At 43.1% G+C, this 24,606-nt stretch overlaps 1 protein-coding gene across 5 annotated transcripts in view; it reads left to right on the top strand.

Annotated features, from left to right (window-relative positions):
• Positions 1-24,606, top strand: part of LOC137621537 (uncharacterized) — a 165,596-nt gene that overhangs the window by 108,791 nt on the left and 32,199 nt on the right. For all 5 annotated transcript variants that reach the window (XM_068351908.1, XM_068351911.1, XM_068351912.1 and 2 more), the window contains 3 exons: positions 1,472-1,641; positions 16,757-16,950; positions 19,555-19,773. In XM_068351908.1, the coding sequence (XP_068208009.1) occupies positions 1,472-1,641; positions 16,757-16,950; positions 19,555-19,773 (583 nt within the window). The remainder of the gene's footprint in view (positions 1-1,471; positions 1,642-16,756; positions 16,951-19,554; positions 19,774-24,606) is intronic.

The raw sequence follows: 24,606 nt of genomic DNA, 5'->3' as shown, positions 1-24,606 counted from the left end.
GTAACATCTTAGGTCTCTAGGTCTAGTTGACCGGGGAAATACCTCCGGGGAGTATGGGACGTTTTGAGAATCCACAGATACAGTAATGCTCTGGTATACTTCCATCAAGACGACATGGCTTGAGCCCAAAAAACGGATTTTGAGCGAAGCGAAAAATCTATTTTTGGGTGAGATGGCCATGTCGTCCTGATGGACCCGCCCTTCCCTTTCTATGAAAGGGCTGTAGGTCCCCTCCCTACATACAGTATCTGTAGCACCTCGTGTATCGCTGCAAGGAATACAGATGGCGCCGTGAGCGGCGCAATGCACGCTTACGAAACGGGAGAGGAGAGATACCTTGCGAGCGGCTCTCCTTTTCTTTCTCGTTTTCGTTTTCTTGCCAATTAACCCCTTCGAAGTGTTATCTCTGTTCGGGGTGCAGATTGCCATGTGGCGTGTCAAGAATACGTCCTCTGATATTTCGCGATATCCCTGGTTCTTTTATTAGGGATATTCGCTCCAGGAGTTAGAATTCTGGGTACCTTAAGGTAAATTCTCTGGGAATATCGCCGTAGTTGTAATATACCCAAGGAAGCTACCCTATAGGAACTTCCATCAGGACGACATGGCCATCTCACCCAAAAATAGATTTTTCGCTTCGCTCAAAATCCGTTTATCAAGCAGCTTTCTCTCGATTCTTTAAAAAATCTACGAAGCGGTCTAGTGATCGTGAAGAAGAAAAAGTAAATGAAGCAAAGAAAACTAAGATTGAAGTGAGTGAAAGTGAGGAAAATTAAAAATCAAAAAGAAAAAAAAAATGTAAGAAAATATAAAATATAAAAATTAAATAAAAGTAAATAAGCTAAGTTAGTTAAAGTTCACGTAGTGTAAGTTAGAGTAAGTTACGGTACGTTATCGCAGTCACCATCTCTACCTCCTCGCCGACCGTCCGTCTCCTGTGTAGCAAAGCCTATACCTTCGTTGGCCTGTCTCTAAGGTAAAGTGACAATAAAAACACCTTTTTTATTTATTATTTCTTTATAATTATTCTTTTTTACATCTCTATTATATATTGCAATTGTATTATTTCTATGTGTAATTATGTGTAGTAATTAAGGAGTTATCACAGGTTTTTGGGCTGTAGAACGAATTATACAAATTAAAGTGTATTCTTATGGGAATATTCGCTCCAACATACGATCGTTTTAACATACGATCTAGGTCCCGGAACGAATTAAGGTCGTACGTAGAGGTTCCACTGTAATTGGTTCTGGCTCAATCCTATTTAAATGAATTTACATAAATGAATGAATGAATTATCATCCTGGTCAGTACTGGTATGGGTCAAGGGACTTGTTCATCCTTTGGCTCGTTCGTGTGAGCACTGACACCATAAGATGTACATTTATAAACTATTGAGTTTCTATAGAAAAATTAAAAATATTGTGAAGAAAAATAATACTAATGTAACATCTTGTATATTTTCTACCAGACTCTTGTGACAACAATAAATATTAGTGATGGTGAAGATGAAGAAGATTTAGACCAGCAATTACCTGAAGCAATCACTTCAGATGTGAGCCTAGAGATAGTGTCTGTTAGACATAAGGTCATCCATGATAAGTGGGTCATCGGTCTCAATGTTATCAATAACAGTGAAAGGTAAGCCTTGGCATTTAGACCATAAGTCATGCATAATTAGTATTTGTCAAAACCTATCAAATAGACAAATTTTTTGTAGCTCTTAGAGTTGCTGAAAACTCACACTGGATATCACTGTGATCACTACTAATCATGAGGGAAAATGGGATAAGAACTACTATTAACCCCAAATAGGGAAAAGATTAAATAAAGCAAAAAGGAAAAGATTAAATAAATAAAAAAAATTATGGAGCTAGATATTGGTATTTGATTAGGATCTAAAAAGTTAGATACTGTAATATCTTAATAATGTCTTGTAATTAATTTTCTTAATTGCTAGTTTTATAAATAAAGCCATGTATATTCAAGCTTTAGATAATTTTATCAAATTGTATAAACCGCAATCTGAGTAATGCCGTTCACATTACAATAAATAAAGAAATACAGTATTAAAGCAGAAATGACAGGGGGCAGTACTACAGATTATTCTGTGACAAAGTTCACTTTTGAATTGGTAATCAGTGTGTTGTAAAGAAAATTTGCAATTTGCATGTGAAATGCGACTTACAACATGAAAAAATCACTTTATGAAAGCCACTCCAGAAAGAATTAATTTCATGTTGTGAGGCATTACTGTACTTAACTTTACGAAACACATTAACAAATGGCAGAAAACATTATTATTAACGTTATTATTATTATTATTATTATTCTTGTTGTTATTATTATTACTTGCTAAGCTACAACCCTAGTTGGAAAAGCACGATGCTATAAGCCCAGGGGCTCCAATAGGGAAAATAGCCAGTGAGGGAAGGAATCTACGGGCTGAACAAGGGAAAGGCCCATGCCAACAGGAAACGTTGGCTACAATACAAGAACAAGGGAAGGAAACAAGGAAAAATAAAAAATTAAGAAGAGTAACAACATTAAAATAAATATCTCCTCTATAAACTATAAAAACTTTTAACAAAACAAGAGGAAGAGAATAAAAACTTTTAACAAAACAAGAGGAAGAGAAACAAGACAGAACAGCTTGCCCGAGTGTACCCTTAAGCAAGAGAACTCTAACTCAAGACAGTGGAAGACCATAGTACAGAAGCTATGGGATTATCCAAGACTAGAGAACAATGGTTTGATTTTGGAGTGTCCTTCTCCTAGAAGAGCTGCTGACCATAGCTAAAGAGTCTCTTCTACCCTTAACAAGAGGAAAGTGGCCTCTGAACAATTACAGTGCAGTAACTCCTTGGGTGAAGAAGAATTGTTTGGTAATCTTAGTGTTGTCAGGTGTATGAGGACAGAGGAGAATGTGTAAAGAATAGGCCAGACTATTCGCTGTGTGTGTGTGTGTGTGTAGGGAAAGGGAAAATGTCTGGCCAGTCAAAAGACCCTATAACATGCTAGCGGTAGTATCTCAACGGGTGGTTGGTGCCCTGGCCAACCTACTACCTAACAAGGTAGCACTCAACTTTATGAAGCACATTAACAATTGGCAGTTTGACATTACAAAAAACTTAAGATTAATTTTTTCTTTTTCCTTTCTGAATTTCATCAATTTCTTCTTCACTTCCACTTAAATGTTTTTTCAGATCGTTTTGACCTTCACCTTGGCTTACTAAAGTCCTCTTTGAAAAATATGATCTAAAGGAGCTTTTTTCTGCATACTTTTTGAAATGTTCCCAAAATGGCTTGGGCATATGTCATTAAACTGCTCAAGAAGACGACATGTGTGAACCTTTTTGGGGTGTTTCTTTTCTACAAAAGCTACCAGTTTATGATGCAGTAATGATATAGCATCTCATTAATTTCTTCCGTTGTAGTCATATCTGTGCCCTCCTCCTTGCTACCAGAGAACTTTTCCTGAATGCCATTCAGTTGCATGTCCCTCAACTCCTTTAGGTTGTCGGTCATAAGTACCTCTTGGTGCTCCTTAGAAGCTCATTAATGTCTTCATCGACAACCAGCCCCTTGGACTTCCCAATTGAAACAATTTCCTTAAATTCACGTTGTGGGATAAGTTCAGGATCGTCTACTGTTTTAGCTTCGCCTTCACCTAGGCCTACGTCGAATCCCTCAAAGTCTCGTACGGAGACGGCATCAGGCCTCAACTTCTTTCACAAAGAGTTCAAGGTGTGTCTCAAAACTTCCTGTCATGCTAGATCAATGAGTCTGTGGCATAAGACAACATTGAAATGCTCCTTTCTAAATTCACGAAGGGTGATGTTTGTGCTGTCATTGATTTTGAGACATTTCCGTATAGTGCTTCTAGAAGTACAAAATCACTTGCTGATCCATGGGCTGGAGGAGAGAAGTGGTGTTAGGTGGAAGGTAGGAACCCTTGATAGGTGAATATTCTAGGAAGATATCATCCTCGAGGCCAGGAGGGTGAGCAGAGGTGTTGTCCAATACCAGAAAACATTTCAGAGGGAGGTGGTTCTCTTCCAAATATTTTTTTTTACAGTCGAACTGAAATAAAGGTTTACCTTTGTGTTACCCAGGCTTTCGTATTAGCCCTCCACATCGCCGGACACTTCTCCTTTAGCACTTGTGGGTTTTGAAGGCTCGAAGAGTCTCCAAATGATACACCAGTAGGGGCTTGTTCTTACACTGGCGTTTGCACAGAGTGCAAGGATAAGCCTGTCCTTCATAGGCTTATGCCATGGCAGTTTATTCTCTTCCGCAGTGATATAGATCTGAGGCATTTTATTTTTCCAGGAAAGTCCAGTTTTGTCACAGTTGAAGACTTACTGGGGAATGTAGCCATCCTGGAGAGTCAACTCATCAAACTTCGTAACAAAGGTTTTGGCCACTTTCGTGTCCGAGCTGGCAGCCTCCTCATGCCGCACCACCGAAGGAATGCCAGTCCGTCTATTGGAATTCTTAAACCATCCGCGTGAAGCCTTGAACTCTGTGGATGCCTACTGTGATGTCCCTTCTCCTGCATCGTCTTCGGCCTGAGAATGTACGAGATCACCAAAAAAGGGATTTTGACGAAGGAAAAATCTATTTCTGGGGAGAGACCTGTGGCGCCCGGTGAAAAGTCCTTCTTGTATGTCTTTTCTGATAAAACCTTCCAATTATACCAGAGAAAGATAAAAGCATGGAATGCTGAGGTTACAACCCTCGCGCGAGCACCCTTTGGGTGTCGTGTATAAAGCAAAGGCGCGTGAAATCCACTATTCACAGGTTGTCTTCCATTTAGTTAATTCCTTCGTCAAAGGGATGGGCCGATACAACGGCCCTAGACACACCCCCATCGCTGCACCACCCACGCCACGACGCGAGCGCCATCTGAACAACATCCTTCTGTATTGGCCATGATGGCTTGGAAAGGAAAGGGTGGGATCGTGTAAAATAAGGGGAAGGGTTTCACCGGGCGCCACAGGTCTCTCCCCAGAAATAGATTTTTCCTTCGTCAAAATCCCTTTTCTGGGTCGACCTGTGGCGCCCGGTGAAAATGTACCAGAGAATGCCTTCCAAGCCCAACAATAACTACTAATTTAATAAGGGGAGAGAAACAACACCATGTAAAGAAAATCATATATAATTAAGGTAAGTAGGCATAAAACATAAACTAGCCACAGGGCATAGTGAGAGTAAGGATAAACAAACATGATAACAGGGAAACTTCTGAGTATCAGAGGAAAACATGCAACAAAACTGACATGGCTAAGAATATCCCAACCTTATAACAACGGAAAACAATAATAGTTACAATCATATTAACCTAATATGTAATACACATAGGGCTAACGAACCACCAAGGAAGCGGCGTCGTGGTGCGAGTGGCGGGTAGGAGGGAGAAGAGAAGAGATGGATGAAAGGAAGAACAAAAGATCAATGGGGAGAGATAAGGCTCCCAGCTGCAACTGTTGGGTATTTAAGAGCCTGTAAGTTCTTTAGATAGTGGCGTTTGAAGACCATAGGAGATTTCCAACCCGTGTACTTCTTAAGGTTATCAAAGTCCATATTCTGGAAATAGTTGATGGAGGTAGCTGTCGATCGGATATCATGAGCATGGGGAAATGATCCCGGATTGGCTTGTTTAATGAAGTATAGGATCTGTTGCCTAATGCCACGTATGGAAATGGTACCTCCTTGTTCTCTGATAAACAAGGGGCCAGACGATTGGGTAGCAGTCCTGGCTAAAAAGGCCCTGAGAGTGGTGACCAGACATAGAGAAGTATCTTGGCGAAGAGGAATAATCTTCCAAGGGGACCACCTATTTTGGGGGTCCTCGTTCTTAGCTAGGAACGCCCTGTCTGGTGAAAGAAGTACCTCACCTGAAGGGAGGAAATCCATGTTCTCTGAGTTTCGTGAGAGAGCTGCTAGTTCCGAGATTCTGGAACCCGAGGCCAAAGCTGTTAGAAATAAAGTCTTCCTAAGAAGAGTGATATAAGAGCAGGATTCGTTGTCCGTGTCGGAGGCCAGTTTGAGGACATCATTTAGAGACCAAGAGACCTTTTGAGGACGAACCGAAGGTCGAAGCCTAGCACATGCTTTTGGAATAGATGAGAAATAAGACTCCGCCAGGTTAATGTTAAACCCAACCAGGAAGACTTTCCTCAGAGCTGACTTAATGGTGGTTATAGTGCTAGCTGCTAGGCCTTTGTCAAATATGGACCTAAAGAAGGAGATGGCTAAATTAGGAGTCATAACCGAATGGTCTGAAGTCCTTAAGAAATCCACTAGTTTCTTAACCGCCGAATCATATTGGCGAATCGTTGAGTCCCTTTTGTCTGATTCTATAAAGAGGACATTATCTGGGTCGATGTTTGCGTCCCTACGTGCCGTAAACTTCATGAAATCCACAAAGTTAGGGTTTTGGCTATCCTTGAGGAATCTGACACAGTCCGAGTTTGGACCACCTGGGTCAGTTTGGGGAATGGGATCCGGAAGGGACGGAGTTTCAACTCGAGGAGGAGAGGAAACCAACTGCTCTTTGGCCAGTGAGGTGCCACTAAAGCTACTGCCCCGTTGAAGGAGCGGAGTTTGTGCAAGACTTTCAGTAGAAGATTCACTGGAGGGAATAAGAAGATCTTCTGCCAATGGTTCCAATCCAGGGTTAATGCGTCCATGGCATAAGCCTGAGGGTCCAGGTTCGGTGTCACATAACATGGGAGTTTGTGATTGAGTCGGGTCGCGAATAGATCTACCTGGAGACCTGGAACCAGCCTGAGTATCCACCGGAAGGAGTGTATGTCCAGGGACCACTCCGATTCCAGTGGGCTCGTCCTGGATAATGCGTCTGCTATCACATTCTGGACTCCTGCTAGGTGAGTTGCTGACAGGAACCAGTCTTTGTCGGCTGCCAAGGTGAAGATAGTGACCAGGATCTGATTCAGGTTGGGTGATTTGGACCCCCCCCCCCCCCTGTTGAGGCAGTGGACTACGGCCGTGCTGTCTGAGACTACTCTGATGTGGGTCGACCTCGGAGGGGAGATTCTCTTCAGGGTCAAGAACACCGCCATGGCTTCGAGAACATTGATATGGAACTGTCTCATGGCGGGTGACCAAGAGCCCTGAAACATCTGATGTTGGGAGTAACCCCCCCAACCACTCAGAGACGCGTCGGTATGAATTGTCACTTGTGGAGAGGGGAACTGTAGAGGAACCGACTTGGAGAGGTTCCTCCGATCGGACCATGGTTGTAGTCTCAATTTCAAGACAGAGGGGATCTTCGAGGTCTTGTCTCTTAAAGGTATTGTCGCCCTCTATCTCCAAACTCGATTGATGTCTTTGAGTTTGGCTTTTAATAGGAGATCGGTCAGTGAGGCAAACTGGAGTAGGCCGAGGATTCGTTCTAAAGCTCTTCTGGACACCTGTTTGTGTTTGAGAAAGTTCCTGACCTTGGAAGCTATCTCCCCCACCTTCTTGGGAGGAAGGGAGAGCTTGTGCTATGAAAGGTCCCAACGGATGCCTAACCATTCGAAGAGGCTTGATGGTTGTAGGCGGGACTTCCGGAGGTTGACTTGGAAGCCCAGTTTGGCGAGAAAATGGAGTACCTTCGACGTAGCTCTGTTGCATTCCTGGTGCGACTGGGCCCAAATGAGCCAATCGTCCAGATAGGCGACGATTTGTATCCCTTGGTGTCTGAGTTGCTCGAGCACCGTCTCCCCCAGTTTCGTGAATACCCTGGGGGCAATGCTGAGACCGAAGGGCATGACTTTGAATGCGAAGGCTCTCTTGCCGAGACGGAAGCCTAGGTAAGGAGAGATGTTTCGAGCTACTGGGACATGATAATAGGCGTCGGTAAGATCGATAGAGGTGGTGACGGCCCCACGGGGAAGTAAGGTCCGTACCTGAGAGATAGTCAGCATACGGAACTTGTCGCAAAGGATGTAAGAGTTGAGCTTCGACAAGTCCAGAACTACCCTCAACGCCGACGAGTCTTTCTTTGGGACTGTAAACAGGCGGCCTTGGAATTTCAGGGATCGAACCCGCTTGATTGCTCTCTTCTTGAGTAACTCCGCCGTGTACTCTTCCAGGATGGGAGTGGGTCTCTGGAAGAAGGTCACCGGTGGGGGAGGGGATCCCTGTGACCATTTCCAACCCAAGCCCCTTGATATTATGCCGTGAGCCCATGGACTGAAGGTCCAATGATCCCGGAAGTGATAAAGTCTCCCTCCTACCGGCATCACATCATTGGGAGGGAGTGAACTTAGGGCCCCTCCCTCCACGGGAACCCCTTGCTCTAGGCCCGCCACGTTGGCGGAACTGTCCTCTACCTCTGGAACTCCCTCTTTGGTATCCACGAAAGGAACCGGAGGATTCGTAGGCAGGGTTGTATGCAGGTGAGGGCATCCAAGAGGGGTTGGGCTGTGTACCAGGAGGAGCAGCGAGGTAGACTACCTGCTGAGGAGGCGCCTGTTGTCGAGAAGTCGAGGCCGCGGAAGGCTGTGGGGACGAGGTACCCCGGGCCGCCTTGTAAGGACTAAACCTCTGCTTCTTCTTAAAGAACGTGTGTCTCTGGGGTTCGAACCTCTTTTTGGCTGAGAGACCCCACCTTACCTGCAAATTCTGGTTTGCCCTCGCTGCATCTTGAAGAACCTTATCCACCTCGGTCTGAGGGAAGAGGGTCTTACCCCAGCAGGAGGACGCTATCAGTCTGTTCGGCTCATGCCTGATGGTGGCCTCCGACAGAACGAACTTCCTGCAACTAACCCGAGCTGACCAGAAGTCATGGAGATCTATTTGGTAGGATAGCAGCTGGTTCTTTGTGGCGACTCTGAACAGCGTTTCCTCTGGGTAAAGAGATGCTAGGGACTCCATGGAGGTGATGGATTGGAGGGACCTAGCAAGTCTAGTACGGGTCTCGAACTCAGTTTTGAGAAGACTCTCTATTAATCTGGGAAGCTTCTCAGAGAAAAGAGTAGAGGCACAGTCCGGGTCTAGTTTCCCCACCGTGAAGGTAGAAGCCGCAGCATCCCAGGCTGCCGAGGAACCCGGAATAAGCAAAGAGGTGGGGTCCGTTTCCTTGAGAGCCGGCATGGAAGAGCCTTCTTTGATGGCCTGTATAGTCAGCTCTGTGACTTTGTCTATGAGCGGCAAAGAGATGGAGGCCGCTGTCGTGAAAATAGTGTAGGAACCTTTGTGTGGGGTGAGCTTGGAGTTAATACACCCCCACTCTGTTAGTGTTCTGGCCCAGATAGCCTGGGCCTGCTCTTTTGGAAATATGACCGTTTCCTTCGGTACCTTGTCCATACGGACCAATGCATGTTCCTTTAACCGTACAAAACCATTGAACGGGAATGCTAGGCCTGGGGGATAGAACTCCAGGTCCTCTAGAGGGCGGGTGCCCATGCCCTCCAGAGTTAGGGAACCATCTACGAATGGAGCATGCAAAGCAAACCGCCAAGGATTGTTTTTATCGAAGGGCGGCAGCTTCGATGCGTCTGGGGCAGAAGGGGGAGGAAACTGAGTTCCGGCGCGGATCAGAGTAGCCATCATATCCTTAATCTCTGTTATTGCACCAGAGTGATGTTGAACTTGATCCCTGACCAATCCTTTGATCAGTTGGATGGGGAGGAGATCAGCCCAGGGTACCTGAAAGTCACCCGTTGGTTTTTTCTTGGATTTGGTAGACTTAGACTTCTTAGGAGTAGTGGTTTTACGAGGAGCAATATGAATATCAGGAGCTGTCGAGGGTCTGGGGACCGGTGACGTTGATACTGGCAAAGCTGAAGTCTTATAAGTTCGAAGTGGCTTCACCTTGGGTCGTACGGAGGCAGAGGGATCCCGAGGAGAAGCCTTAGAGTTATCAAAACCTAGAAAGGAAGAGGTAGGAGAGGGAGTAGGAGAGAAAAGGGTTTCCACCAACTCGGCACCACTTACCTGCTCGTCCCTGGGTTCTACGTCTATATCCAGACCCGCCATGTCCATCGGTACGAGGGGTTCGTCCTCCACGGAAATGGTAGCCCTGACTTCTTCAATTAAAGGGGCAGCAAGGTCAGGGGAGACTGCAGCAGTAGTCGAGCCTGGGAAGAGACGGTAGGCCATGTCCCCATCGAGGAGATAGGGTGCGCCAGACGGGGCATTCCTGCCAAAGCCCGACACCCACGGACGAAGAGTAGCCCTTGCTGACCGAAGAGAGACATCATCGGCCTGTAAGATTTGCAGTGATTAGTGATGGAGGAGGGGGTTTGCCCTCCCAAATATACTGTGTATATCATATTCATGTCTATATTAGTGTCTGCCAACAAGAAATAAGGAACAAAGGGAAAACCCACTTACATCATCATTCAGCAGAACTGACGACAGCTCGTAACAGAGCGGGCACAAATCCGGGAACCAAACAGGGTATTGGGCCTGTCCCGGTTCCTGGATAAAGGGAATGGAGCAGTGAGCATGCGACCGGCAGAGGTCATGCCCAACGGGGTCGCTGAACGAGGCAGAGCATCCTTCAGCAGTACAACGGGCCTTCTGTAAAAGAAAGGAGACATGAGTCTGGTGTTGCTTGAAACTCTGATAAGGGATAAAAAACCTATTATTTTAGAGTTCCGGCACTCACTGAATTCCCTAAGCACCCATATTGCATTGACCAAACAACTGAATATTAACTTTAAGTTGATACCGCCCCATACCATTGTTGGCACTTTAATATTCAATTGTCTGTACAGTATATTTGTAATGCACCCAATGTCTGTTAATGACATAAGGATAATTAACTTAAAGCAATCCGCCGACCTCCAAGGGTGGGGGAAGCAGTGACATGCCCTTAAAATAAATATAAACACCAGCCTTAGCTAAAGGCAAGGCAAATATAAGTGTGAAGTGTATGGGCGACCTCCGGTGAAGCCGGAGCTCCGGTGAGGCCGGAGCGTAATGAAATGTCCTGAATAAAGGAGCCTTAGCTAATTAGCTAAGGCAACTATAAGTGTGAAGTGTTTGGGCGACCTCCGGTGACGCCGGAGGATAATGAGATGCCCTGAATAATTCAATTGTGGCTAATAATTCAATTGTGAAAGATAAAAAGCTAAGCCGCAGCTAAAGTCTAAAGCTTAGATTATAGTAAAGCGTATTTACGATCTCCGGTGAGGCCGGAGGGAGAAGAAAGGTCCTGAATAAATATTGTGAATAACAAACACAGTTGTAATAACAAAGGCTATTGTGGATATGGCCGTGGCCTGAGACCGAAGTAAGGGCCACCGGAGGGTCGTATCTAAACAATATGAAGCCCGTCCCATGTAGTAAACAATATAAATATAACAATAGAACGAAAGTTATTGAGAATCCCTCATGGCGGAGTATAACTCAAGGCGGAGTGGAAAACGTTCATAACTACTCCCGAGCTGTAACGGGGAGAGGACGAAACACGGACCAAAATAACGCTAACAATTGAAAAGTCACGAAAAAAAATAACTCGTAAGTTATCATCCACCCAGAGGGGGAGAGGTGAGGGAGGGAGAACCCGCTGAACGCACAAAACGGAAAACGGGAAATCCGCTCCCCCACCGAGCTAAGAAAGAAAACGAGAGAAAGGGGTAACTCGTGACTGCGAACAGAAAACGGGGACCCCAAGCTCTCGCTCTCTTAAACACAAAAACAGGACTAAAAAACACACAACACTATTATAAACGTATAAAATAAACCTGTACATCCATAAAACACTACGATCGAAGAATAGCAACTGCTAAAACTTAAAATAAATAGCACAGTCGAGTGACGAACGCCTCGGAGGGGCGGGTACTAAACAAATACAAAGCTAAATCGCTATCTCGTTCGTAGGCTGGACTTACTAGCAAAAAGTACCATGAGCATAAATACACAAAAATCAAAATAATAACGGTTCTAAAGGCATAAGGCCAGGGACTTAACCAAGAACCTAAGTGACAGAGTACTAAACGGGCAGACAAAGATGAATTCCCAAACAGTGAACAAACAATGGCCGCCATGAAAGGCCAGACGGGAATAATAAAACAGACTATACTGGATATAAAACAAAAGCCCGGTACAATAAAATACTGTCAAAACAAACTATGGTACTTAACATTGGAATGTGTGAAGATGGAGCTTCGGACATGACAAAATAAATCCACGATTGATAAAAAAGACCGAGAGCACAACAAAACAATTCAACACTTTGTATTCCAAAAAGAAGGATGTTGTTCAGATGGCGCTCGCGTCGTGGCGTGGGTGGTGCGGCGATGGGGGTGTGTCTAGGGCCGTTGTATCGGCCCATCCCTTTGACGAAGGAATTAACTAAATGGAAGACAACCTGTGAATAGTGGATTTCACGCGCCTTTGCTTTATACACGACACCCAAAGGGTGCTCGCGCGAGGGTTGTAACCTCAGCATTCCATGCTTTTATCTTTCTCTGGTATAATTGGAAGGTTTTATCAGAAAAGACATACAAGAAGGACTTTTCACCGGGCGCCACAGGTCGACCCAGAAATGGAGCTAGCCTTGTGGAAGATTATCATCTCGGTGATCATGTCTCCAGCGATTTCCTTGTCCTTAATCCATAGGAGAAGTCTCCTCTAACTAGAAAGGACAGTCACACCCTTATTATTATTATTATTATTATTATTATTATTATTATTATTATTAATATTATTATTGCTTGCTAAGCTACAACCTTAGCTGGAAAGACAGGATGCTATAGGCCCAAGGGATCCATAAGGGAAAATAGCCCAGTGAGGAAAGGAAATAAGGAAATAAACTACAAGAGAAGTAATTGACGATTGAATAAAACAGTTACAATAAAATAGATCTCGTATATAAACTATAAAAACTTTGAAAAACAAGAGGGAAAGAAATAAGATAGAATAATGTGCCCGAGTGTACCCTCAAGCAAGAGAACCCTACCCCAAGACAGTGAAAGACCATGGTAGGGAGGCTATGGTGCTACCCAAATCTAGAGAACAATGAATTGATTTTGGAGTGTCCTTTTCTTAGAAGAGCTGCTTACATAGCTAAAGAGTCTCTTCTACCCTTACCAAGAGGAAAGTAGCCACTGAACAATTACAGTGCAGCAGTTAATCCCTTGATCAAAGAAGAGTTATTTTGTGATCTTAATGTCGTCCAATATATGAGAACAAAGGAGAATATGTAAAGAATAGGCCAGACTATTTGGTGTACACATAGGCAAAGGGAAAATGAACCGTAACCAGAGAAGGATCCAATCTAGTACTGTCTGACATGTCATGGGACCCAATAATTTTCTAATGGTAGTATCTCAACCGGTGGCTGGTGCCCTGGCCAACCTACTACCTACCAGCTGCTTTGATGACTTCCTTATGTTTAAGGATTGTGCTTATCGTTGACGGATTTCGCCCATACTCCTTAGCGATCACACTTGACCACATGCCACCCTCATACTTCTTGATTATCTCTAGCTTTGTCTCCATAGAAAGCATCCTCCTCCTCTTTCCTTGAACATTCAGCAACATGCTTAGAACCCATGGCTATAGAATTACGGGTTGAATAAAGCAACATAAGACCTATAACTACGAAATTAAAATTACTAAGACCAATTCAACCAGGACGATAGCATTGCTGAAACGAAATGGTCGAGGAATGCCAATACATATATGCATGATGGGAAAGAGGGTGACCAACAGGAGAGCAGGATATTATGGCAGTAACTAGCATCAAGGTAGGGAGATAACCAATGGGAGAGCAAGACAATGGTGGCAAGTTTACAGTTTGTACGGCGCGCAAATTTTGAAATAAATTTTCGGCGTCCGGGCAAATTTCATTTCATATCCTGAGGGTTTTTTTTTTCAAAATATGAGAAAAAAAAATCTTCATATGCCTTTTCGTATAATGAATTTTTAGTATACAGAAACTTTTGTATCTAGAGGTATTACTGTATTGCCTAGGTTTACAAGTTTAATTCATTGTGGGAATGAACTTGCAAACTAAAATACTTGTAAAGTAAGACAATTTTTTCCATAAGAAATAAAGGAAATTCACGTGATGTGTTACACACATTTATAAATACATATACAATATGGACTTTTTAAAGGATTGTAATGAAAGTTATTGAAGAATATGTAATACCATTTCAGAAAGATTGAAAAAAGCAAATCAGACAATGGCTAGGTTAAGTAAAATTTGGAAATCAAATCGCCTGAAATTACATATAAAAATCAGGCTCTATATCAGTTTAGTGAGATCGGTGTTACTGTATGGACATGAGTTTTGGTATGACAATGAAACAATGTCCAACAGATTTTGTAGATTTGAGAACAAAACCCTCTTAAGGACATTGGGAGTCAAATGACATGCCAGGATTAGAAACAAAACTATAAGAGAGATTACTCAAGTGCCGTATGTGGATGAGATCATGGTGAGGGGTAGATGGAGATGGTTTGGGCATACTCTTAGCACTCCCCAAGACAGATTAGTTCACCAAACTTTCATCTGGGCTTTAGAAGGCACTAGAAGAGTTGGAAAACCCAGGCCTACATGGTTGAGGACTATGAAGCATGAAGTAGGAGGTGAGGAATGGAGAAGTATTGATTTAAAAGCTCAAGATAGAGATAACTAGCAAAATCTAACCAAGGCCCTTTGCGTCAATAGGCGTAGGAGGAAATGATGATATCAGAAATGATTACAAACTAATAATTCACAATATGATATAGATACAGTACTGTACTCTATTGACAAATTAACTTGCACCTTACCTTTGAGGAGGGTCGTGTCTGACATGAGTAACAAGAGAAGGGGAGATGGGTTTTACTGCTTTTTAGCTTCTTGGAGCATTAATGTAATATGAAACCTTAGAAAAAACAAGATTTTTATGATAAAATTTATTATTTAGATACTCTCCTGGTAGTCATCATGCTTTGACTTCATTCCACCATTAAGAAAACTTAGACATAAGATGAGAAATTAATGTCAAGTCACTGACTGAATTTTTCAATCAAACTAAGTATCTAGGTTGTTATCCTCTGACTATAGGAAATGGGTTCAAAATAGTTATTTGAAGATATATAGTTAATTATGTCGGTTCTAATCTCCTAGCTAATATTGCAGTTACATTTATCATAATAAAACCATGCTGTATTACTCTTCCTCCAAACATGCAACTGTTCTCAGATGTGTCAAAGTAGGGGTGTGGTTTTTTATCTGGGCAACCTTTTTGTATCAGATGTTTGGTCAGCAGAAGAAATACATCTGTATTAACATTTCTGGAGATAAAAACATTCCAACAATGTTATGAGAAAACACTTGTCAGTTTGATAAGCAGCAACACCGCAGTATTAGCTTACATCAACAAGTAAGGAGGTACCGTTCATGGACTTGCTTGTTTATCTCAGAAGTTTGAAAGAAAGTCTTTATGTTTTGTACCTGAATTCGTGAACAAACTCAGAGCTTGTCGACAAACGCCCCTTGTTCGAGACCTTCTCCATCCCTTTATTTCTTGATGCTTCAGCAGGAGACGTTTTGTGTCCAGGAGGGCTCACAGGGCTATCTGAAAAGGACTCATTATCTCAGGTTTGAGTGTCAGCAAGTTTTACATAGCACTGGCAGAACCAAAAAAGAGGTTTCAAGGATGGTCCCTTTCTGGCTTTGTGAGACTATCAAATTGTATACTTTTCAATTTTTTGACAGGGTCGAGGTACCAGCTCACACTAGAGCTAATGAAGTCAGGGTTATTGATCCCACTTTAGACTCCAAAGAATCTTGCAGTTGGACAGGGGATGAAGGAGTTAGGAGGTACCAAACAACTTTCACAGCCTTCTATTCAAGGAAGTACAGTATACCCACAAGTCCTTCAGTACTTTTGTTCTTAACCCTGTGGTGGTAGCTTTAGTTGTGTAGCCAGAGCAGCTCCCATAGGGAACTGGAAGCATCTAGTTTATGGTAACATGTTCAGTGTAAATCTGGAGGAGAGGTAGAATGGCTAGCTCCTTTTCTTATTTCCTTCCCCCACTTGGTGATAAAACATTCCTACCATTACACGGTTGATCAAACATTTGTGCTGGTAAGCTACATTTCTGAGCAACATTCTTGTCACATGGGATCTGTAAAAAGTATTTCTCCCCATCTTCCCTTCATGAGTTGGAGGTTTATGGAATGAATGTGTAACCATTGACAACCTTGCGCCAGGTATAGCATTTCATTCCAGACTTCATCTTCCCTTTTGGGATAATTATACATTCATCGACTGAGTACCAGGTACATAACCAAATACTGTGCAACCCTTATCAGCCTATGGTACTCATCCATATTTCTCCCACTCCCATACAAGACCATGGAGACTTCCTACCCACCAACAAAAGAATTCATATTTTAAAGAACAAAAGGTTTGTATATGTGTAGGAACCAATAACAAAATCTGAAAGTAATTTGTATATTTCTAGCTATACAAACATGAGTCATTTTTAGGTTAAACTTCCATCATAACCACCCCTATTAGTCCTGAGTCAAAGATCTAAAGTGAAAAGTTTGTGACAGGAGAGTGGGTGGTGCTACTCACACTTACTTACCACCTGTCATTAACTACCTTAATACTTACAACAACTTCTCAAGGTCCTCTAAAAACATTCTCTATTTTAGAGGCCTCAGGAATTTTTATTGCTAGAAAAATTATAAATTTAAAAAAAATTTTTACTACTGCATTTGGTTTTCGGTATAGTGCTGTGTTACCATATTTTGTATTAGTGATAAAATCTTTACTTTTCACAGGATATTAATCTGCAATATGCAATTAATGCTGCATATATTAAAGGGCACAAGTAGCATGGCATATACAACCAAGATTTTGAAAGTTATCCAACGAAGGTTGCCTGGTGTGGACCAGTCTGATTCCAATATAAAAGTGTCGGTAGAGAACCTAGACCCTCCCATTTTACGACCTAAAAAAAGAGCTTGTATTCTTGGTAAGTTAGTCCTTGTCATTTTTATTGTAGTTCTTACCTCAAAGTTTTGCTAGAATTTTAAAGTGCTTTGATTTATGTACCACAGTCATGCAAATGCGAATATTGTTTTGTCAAAGAAAACTTTTTAAAGGGAATAGATGCTAGTAAAAACCAGGAAATCTCATAGTTTTGTCTAACCTTTTAGGCCTTCCTTCTTGTTGTTAAATTTTATCCTCTGGTTTTTAAAACATTTCCTGATAAAGAAACATCTATTTCCAGTTCCTTACTGAAAGAAGTGTGAATATGTGAAGCTGATTTAAATGTGCTACCCTTTCATTTATGGTTCAGTTCATATCTTTATAATGACTTCTTAATGCATTGGAATTTTCATGTAGGATATGATATTAGTATTTTATCATCATATCGGAAGAAAGTATTTTGTTTGCTAATTATGCTTACATATATTGTACCTGTATTTATATCTTCTTGTTTTTATTCACTGTGCTTAATTGCACTATACTGTCACTAATATGATGCATTTAGGGACCAAGCTTCTCTGAATTGCCGGAATAACCAAATTTAGAATGATTGATTAAAGCTACACACTACCAACTATAGTTTAGGACTGCTGTTAGTTGTTTTGTTATTGCAGTCATACCTTAATCAATACTAAGCAATTAAATGATAATTCCCATTATCTATGAAAGCCATTCAGTTAGTGATTATACAGTTGTACTGTGTTCGTATATAGGCTAGCCTACCTAACATTTGTATATAACAGACTTAGCCTAAGCTATGTACTGTGAATTGCAAGCTAGAGGAATGACTAAATGAACAAATACTTTATTTAATTTATGCTTGGTTATAAATTAGGTATTAATTATATAATGATGATGATACTTTAGACAAACTGAACAATTCACAGTGAAGGAAAAAACTGTGAGCAACAGTTTTGGCAGAAAAATACTGTAACATTATCATTCATGAAGCCTAGTTAATACTTTTGGCTAATATATACAGTACACAAATATTATCCTAAACCACGTTATGTAGAATGAAAAATAACATGGTAAATGCTTAACCTACCTGTATATACTGCAATTCAATAGAAAGTATTTTCAGGAAACATTCCTAACTGTTATAAAAACTTTTAGCATGATTATTCTAAAAGGAAAGTACTAAAGTTGTGTGTATCATACATGGAATTGCACGTACTGTATAGTAACTTACTGTAGTATTTTGTAATCAACGTTCAATACTTGAATGAATGATGTTAGGTTGTTGATGGTTACTTTAACTTTGGAAGAGGAAGAGAACAATGATAAAGTGTAGGTTCATCAATTTACTCCTCTTCAGTTGTTATTTTGACTAAAGAGTCTTCATTAGACAGAAGGTCAATTATCCAATATGCTGGAAGGATATGACAATGCAGAGGTTGTTGTGAGAAATATAACCATTGTAAACTGCTGAGTTTTTTTTTGGTTCTTCATAGATCAACTTGTAATATGCAAGAATTTTGTAATTTTGTTTTTCAACTACTCTATTGCAAAATGTTCATAGTTGACATCTATCATGTCAAAAAGTTTTAATCCTTTGTTAAAGAAAAAATGCCTTTTGACAATTATTTTGTTGTAAAAGTTGTCTTTGGTTCTTCTTTATCTTCTTCCTCTTCTGCTCTTTCTTTCTTTTGCAAGCTTAGTGAAATCCTGTGTTATCTCTTCATCTTGCACATTTTGGGAGTTCTTCAGCTTCTAGAGTAATTCCAAACATCTCCAGAGTATTTTTGGCTTTGTGAATATGGGAGCCTGTTTAGGCATTCGATTCCAATAAAGATGTGTTGTCAACTTTGAAGATTTACATCTTCCCTCAACAATGATCTTGTGTAATTATGCTTTGAATATCTCGGTTTCTTCAGCACCACTAAACTTGATGCTATGAAAATTATGGTGGCTTTTGAATTTCCAAAAATTCTTGAGTGTAGGTAGCAACATCATAATGTTTCTTCAGGACATCAAAAGGCATATCTGATTTTGCTTGGATTATGAGGAGGCAAAGCCACATACACATTTGAGTATTAATCCTCCAGGTGAACAGTAACTGCTCTATTTCTTTCAATTCTTTCAAAGGTCCTGTCTGCTTCCTTTATATTACAGTATTGGGCTTTTGAGTTACCAAAACCCACCATCAAGTGTGACATCTCACAAGGTGGGATATGCATACATCTTGGTACCATCCTTTCATTTCTTAATGCTGCATTTACCTGTCGTGCCAAATTTTAAAGATTTTACAATTTTGTTTTATCGCTATTGCCATCTTAAGATCGAAGTATATTAAGTCGGGGAAACGTAGATCAGTGACAATCTGCACTTTGTAATTGTATAAAATTTTATTCAGAGTTTTTTAAACTGACTTCATGCAGAAAATTTTTTATGATTCAGTACAAAAACCATCTTCTCATCCCAAAATAGGGCATGTTTGGCAATTGGGATAAAAATTTTCTAGAATAACTAGGGTTTAATCATTCTTTGGTGTAATGCACAAGTTATAGTTAAATTTTTGCAATTTTTTTTCATATGATTTTATTGTTATAACTTACTTTTATTTCTTACTTCATATATGTTTCAGGTATTTGTGGGATCCCAGACTTTATGGAAGGTTCAACCATTGTGTGTTCTGGAATAGTGAATTACACTAGCAAAACGCTTAATCCGGCAGAAACACAGGGTCTATTCCCTGTAAAGTCAACATCTCAACATTTCCAGGTTGTGTTTGAACCAGTTGAGCTGCAAATTCAGGATTTACACAGCCATCATGTTGTCATTGAGAAGAATCTTGCTCAGGCAGGTCAGTTGTTTGCTAGGTATTGAAAGTACATAACATACACAGTTTTAAATATTAAACTTAGCCGGTGAATATATAAATAGCTGATGTCTCCGACGGCCCGACAGATTCCAAAAAACTCGCGAGCGATCGCCATGAAGGTTGCGGGTGTGCCCACCAGCGCCGACTATCGGCCAGATACCGCATATACTTCTCAACCACTCCAGTTCTTTACTGTCGGTGTCACCGACAACATTGGTTCCGCTCGCTCTAGACCTCGAGTTTTCTACCGAATTGGTGAAGTACTTTGTTTTGGGTTTTATTGGCTTTCGCTGTGTTGGTGTGTTCCTTCAATAAAACTCTTGAAACCTTTTTTGCTTTTTGTTTTTGTTGATGAACTTGGCTTTACTTTGGATTTTCTCTGGTTTTTCATAATGGCTGACCCTTCTCCTGTATATCGCAAATGTGCGAGAGATTGTAACAAACGTCTTCCGAAAGCCTCTATCGACCCTCATACTGTTTGTTCTAATTGCCGGGGTAAATCCTGCCAATTAGGAGATCGGTGTGAGGAGTGCGTGGTTTTTTCGGAATTTGAGTGGTTAGAGTATGAAAAGTATACTCGTAAGCTCGAAAGAGATAGGGTGAGGAGAAGCTCATTTAGATCTTTAGAATTTTCCTCCTCCCATGCCCCTGAACCTAATCCTTCCCCTGTAGTGGTAGTTTCTGAACCCCCTATTAGCACTCATGAACCTTCAATGCGCGATATGTTTTTAGCTATTCAAGCATTAGGTGAGAAGGTTGAAACCTTAGCCTCGGACAGGAACCAGCTTATGTCCGATGTTAAGTTGTTAAAGTGTCAAAGTGGTAAAGTAGAAAATCAAAGTGGTAAAGTGGAAAGTGCGCAAAATGTGTTTAGTGTTGCGACCGAGGGTTCGTCTGTTCGTGCTTGTCGCTCCCCTAGTCCGAGACCTCTTTCAGGCTCCCCTGCACCGGGGAGAAGGAATGTCGTAGGACTTAAGGGAGCGAGAGGTGTAAACCGACGTACAGACGTTCCCTCTTTGGTATCAGACGTTTCTCATCAAGAACGTCCTTACCATAAGACGGGGGAGACTAAGTTCTCCTCGTCTTCCGACGACTTGTCGCATAAGAAACCTTGGCGTAAGGTTTCTAGACCCTTAAAGCGCAAGTCAGTCCCTTCAGGACAGGTCCAGCGTCCTGGCTGTAGCCATTGGGGCAGCTCTGACCACTTTCAGTCATCGGATGGCTGTTCGCCTGTTAAGCGAAAACGTAACACGGAGTCCGAGGGTCTCGGTAGGTGCGATGATTTGCATGCACAGACGTTACCGACGTCACGGCCCGTTCCGACTCCTGTTGACCCGAAGTGGGTTGTCCTGCGGGACATGCAGTCTAAACTTTCCTCTTTAATGGAGGTTTACGAGCATGAACAGGTTCGCAAAGATCCTTTGCTTGCGGTTCGCCAGTACGATAAGCGTGACTCTGGCCTTCAGCCGCCTAAACGGGTGTTTTCTCGTCCTTATGATGTTAGCGCTAACGTTTCTAGTGCTTTTAAACGCGATTCTGATCGTGTTCCTCGTCATTCACGTCAGTCACGTAACGTGGAACCCCCTTTGCCGCAGTCTCAAGGTGACGTTCAGCAGCTGTCACCGCAGCCCCGCACTGACATTCGTCGACCGACTCCGTTGCCCCGACGTGACGTTGAACGTCTGTCACCGCAGTCAGATGTTGTTTTTCCTGCTCAGACCCTGCAGTCAATGCAGTCTCGACGTGATGTCGAACGGCAATCAACTCAGGCTGTTGTTGTTTGTCAGTCACAAGACTTTCAGTCTTTGCAGCCGCGGCGTGACGTCGTTACCTCAGCTGTTGCTGCTGCTCCGTCGCATGTTGACATAGCCTGTCAAGCGTTGCCTCCTCGGCATGTCTCTCCGTATCGCGAGACTCGGCAGTTGTCGGACGAAGTTCCGTCGGATGAGGAAGTCGTTGATCCCCTTCCAACTGATATTCCTTTGGGGACTTTTTCGGACGGAGAGGAGCCTAAAGTTGCTCAGCCCTCTTGATTTTAAGAAGATCATGCTTATTTTTAAGGAACTTTTTCCTGATCATTTTGTGTCTGCTGCTCCTCGTTCGCCCCCATCAGAGTTCACGCTGGGCCTAGCTGCTTCGACTCTGTCGTTCACAAAGTTAGTGCTCTCTCGCTCTTCTAAGAGAGCTTTGCGTTTATTAGGCGACTGGTTAATGACCAGGAGGAGTTTGGGGAAGTCAGCTGTTGCTTTTCCCCCTTTCAAACTGGCTTCTCGTGCGAGCGTCTGGTATGACACGGGAGAAGTTCTCGGCTTGGGAGTACCTGCCTCTGCCCAGGGAGACTTCTCAAGCCTCGTAGACTCTCCTCGTCGTCTGGCCATGAGACGCTTGAAGGTTTGCTGGTCCTCTTCAGACCTAGATCATCTCCTCAAAGGAGTTTATCGGGCCTTTGAAGTTTTCAACTTTTTGGATTGGTCGCTGGGAGCCTTGAGTAGGAAGATCTCCTCAGCAGACCGTGATGTCTCTGTGCAAATTATGTCCTGCATGGACAAGGCTATTAGAGATGGCTCTAATGAACTCGCTGCTACTTTTACAGCAGGAGTTCTTAAGAAGAGAGAGACTCTTTGTTCTTTCCTGTCTGCAGGTGTCACTCCTTGTCAAAGGTCAGAACTACTCTTTGCGCCATTGTCTTCTGCCCTGTTCCCGCAGCAGCTGATTAAGGATATCGCAGCGTCTCTTGTGCAGAAGGATACTCATGATTTGATGGCCACGTCTGCGCGTAAGGCTGTACCTTCGTCCTCTTATGTCAACAGACCTAAATTTGATACTCCAGCAACAAGGTTTATCCCGCCCTTTCGTGGCAGAGCTCCCAGTAAGGGAGGCTCTCGTGCCGATAGTAAGAGGGGTAAGAGGAGAGGATCTAAGTCCTCCCGTGGCAGAGTCTGACTGCCTACGTCCTCAGACAGCAGTAGGGGCCAGATTGACCAACTTCTGGCAGGCCTGGGAGAAGAGGGGTGCAGACCGGGAGTCTGTTTTGTTGCTAAAGGAGGGTTACAAAATCCCTTTTGTACGGAGACCTCCTCTAGTAAACTATCCGATAGACCTCTCTCCCAGGTATCGAGAGGAGTCGAAGAGACAGGCATTACATCTGCAGGTGTCTCAGTTGTTAGAGAAGGGGGCGGTGGTGAAAGTCTCGGACCTTCAATCCCCAGGTTTTTACAACTGTCTCTTCCTAGTTCCAAAGCATACAGGAGGTTGGAGGCCAGTGCTGGATGTCAGTGCTCTCAACGTGTTTGTTGTCAAAACAAAGTTTACGATGGAGACCACCAAATCCGTTCTAGCAGCAGTCAGAGAGGGAGACTGGATGGTCTCTCTCGACTTGCAGGATGCGTACTTCCACATTCCTATACACCCAGATTCTCAGCCGTATCTAAGGTTTGTATACAGGAATGTGGTGTACCAATTCCGAGCACTGTGCTTCGGCCTCAGCCCTGCTCCTCTTGTTTTTACGAGGCTCATGAGAAATGTAGCAAAATTCCTACATTTGTCGGGGATCAGAGCCTCCCTGTACCTGGACGACTGGTTACTCAGAGCGTCGTCCCGTCATCGCTGTCTGCAGGACCTACAGTGGACGTTGGATCTTGCGAAGGAGTTGGGCCTATTGGTGAACAAAGAGAAGTCTCAGCTGACTCCCTCCCAAACGATTCTCTATTTGGGGATGGAGATACAGAGTCTAGCTTTTCGGGCTTTTCCGTCTGCCAACAGGATAGAGCAAGCTTTGCTCAAAGTCCGTCTCATGCTAGAGAAAGACCATTGCTCTGTAAGAAGCTGGATGAGCCTCCTAGGGACGCTTTCATCCCTGAAACAGTTTATCTCTCTAGGGAGACTTCACCTACGCCCTCTCCAGTTCCATTTAGACTCCCATTGGAACAAGGAGAAAACTTTGGAGGCGGTCTCGATCCCGATCTCCGAGCCAGTCAAGACTTGCCTGGCCTGGTGGGACAGCAATATAAGACTTCGAGAAGGTCTGTCTCTGGCAGTCAAGAACCCAAACCATGTGTTATTTTCAGACGCGTCGGATTTGGGTTGGGGGGGCGACTCTGGACAGTCTGGAATGCTCGGGTCTTTGGACGGCAGACCAGAGGAGCCTTCACATCAACTGCAAGGAGCTGTTGGCAGTCCATTTAGCACTGACGAGTTTCGAGAATCTGCTTCGAAACAAGGTGGTAGAAGTGAATGCGGACAATACCACGGCCTTGGCTTACATCTCCAAGCAAGGAGGCACTCACTCCCACGCTCTTTTCGTCATCGCAAGGGACCTCCTCATCTGGTCAAAAGATCGAAACATCTCACTTTTGACGAGGTTCGTCCAAGAGAAGTTGAACGTCTTGGCGGACTGTCTCAGTTGGAGAGGTCAGGTGATCCCTACAGAGTGGACCCTCCACAAGGATGTGTGCAAGAGTCTTTGGATGACTTGGGGTCAACCCACCATCGATCTCTTTGCGACCTCGCTGACCAAAAGGCTCCCGACTTATTGCTCTCCAGTCCCAGATCCAGAGGCGGCCCACATAGATGCCTTTCTGTTGGACTGGTCTCACCTGGACGCTTATGCATTTCCACCGTTCAAGATCCTCAACAAGGTGTTGCAGAAGTTTGCCTCTCACGAAGGGACAAGGTTGACGTTGGTTGCTCCCCTCTGGCCCGCGAGAGAGTGGTTCACAGAGGTACTTCTATGGCTGGTAGACGTTCCAAGGAGTCTGCCTTTACGGATGGATCTCTTACGGCAGCCTCACGTAAAGAGACTTCATCAAAGCCTCC

Source organism: Palaemon carinicauda, chromosome 28 (assembly GCF_036898095.1).
Source record: "Palaemon carinicauda isolate YSFRI2023 chromosome 28, ASM3689809v2, whole genome shotgun sequence".
Taxonomy (NCBI): domain Eukaryota; kingdom Metazoa; phylum Arthropoda; class Malacostraca; order Decapoda; family Palaemonidae; genus Palaemon; species Palaemon carinicauda.
This window is presented reverse-complemented; position numbering and strand designations above follow the sequence as displayed.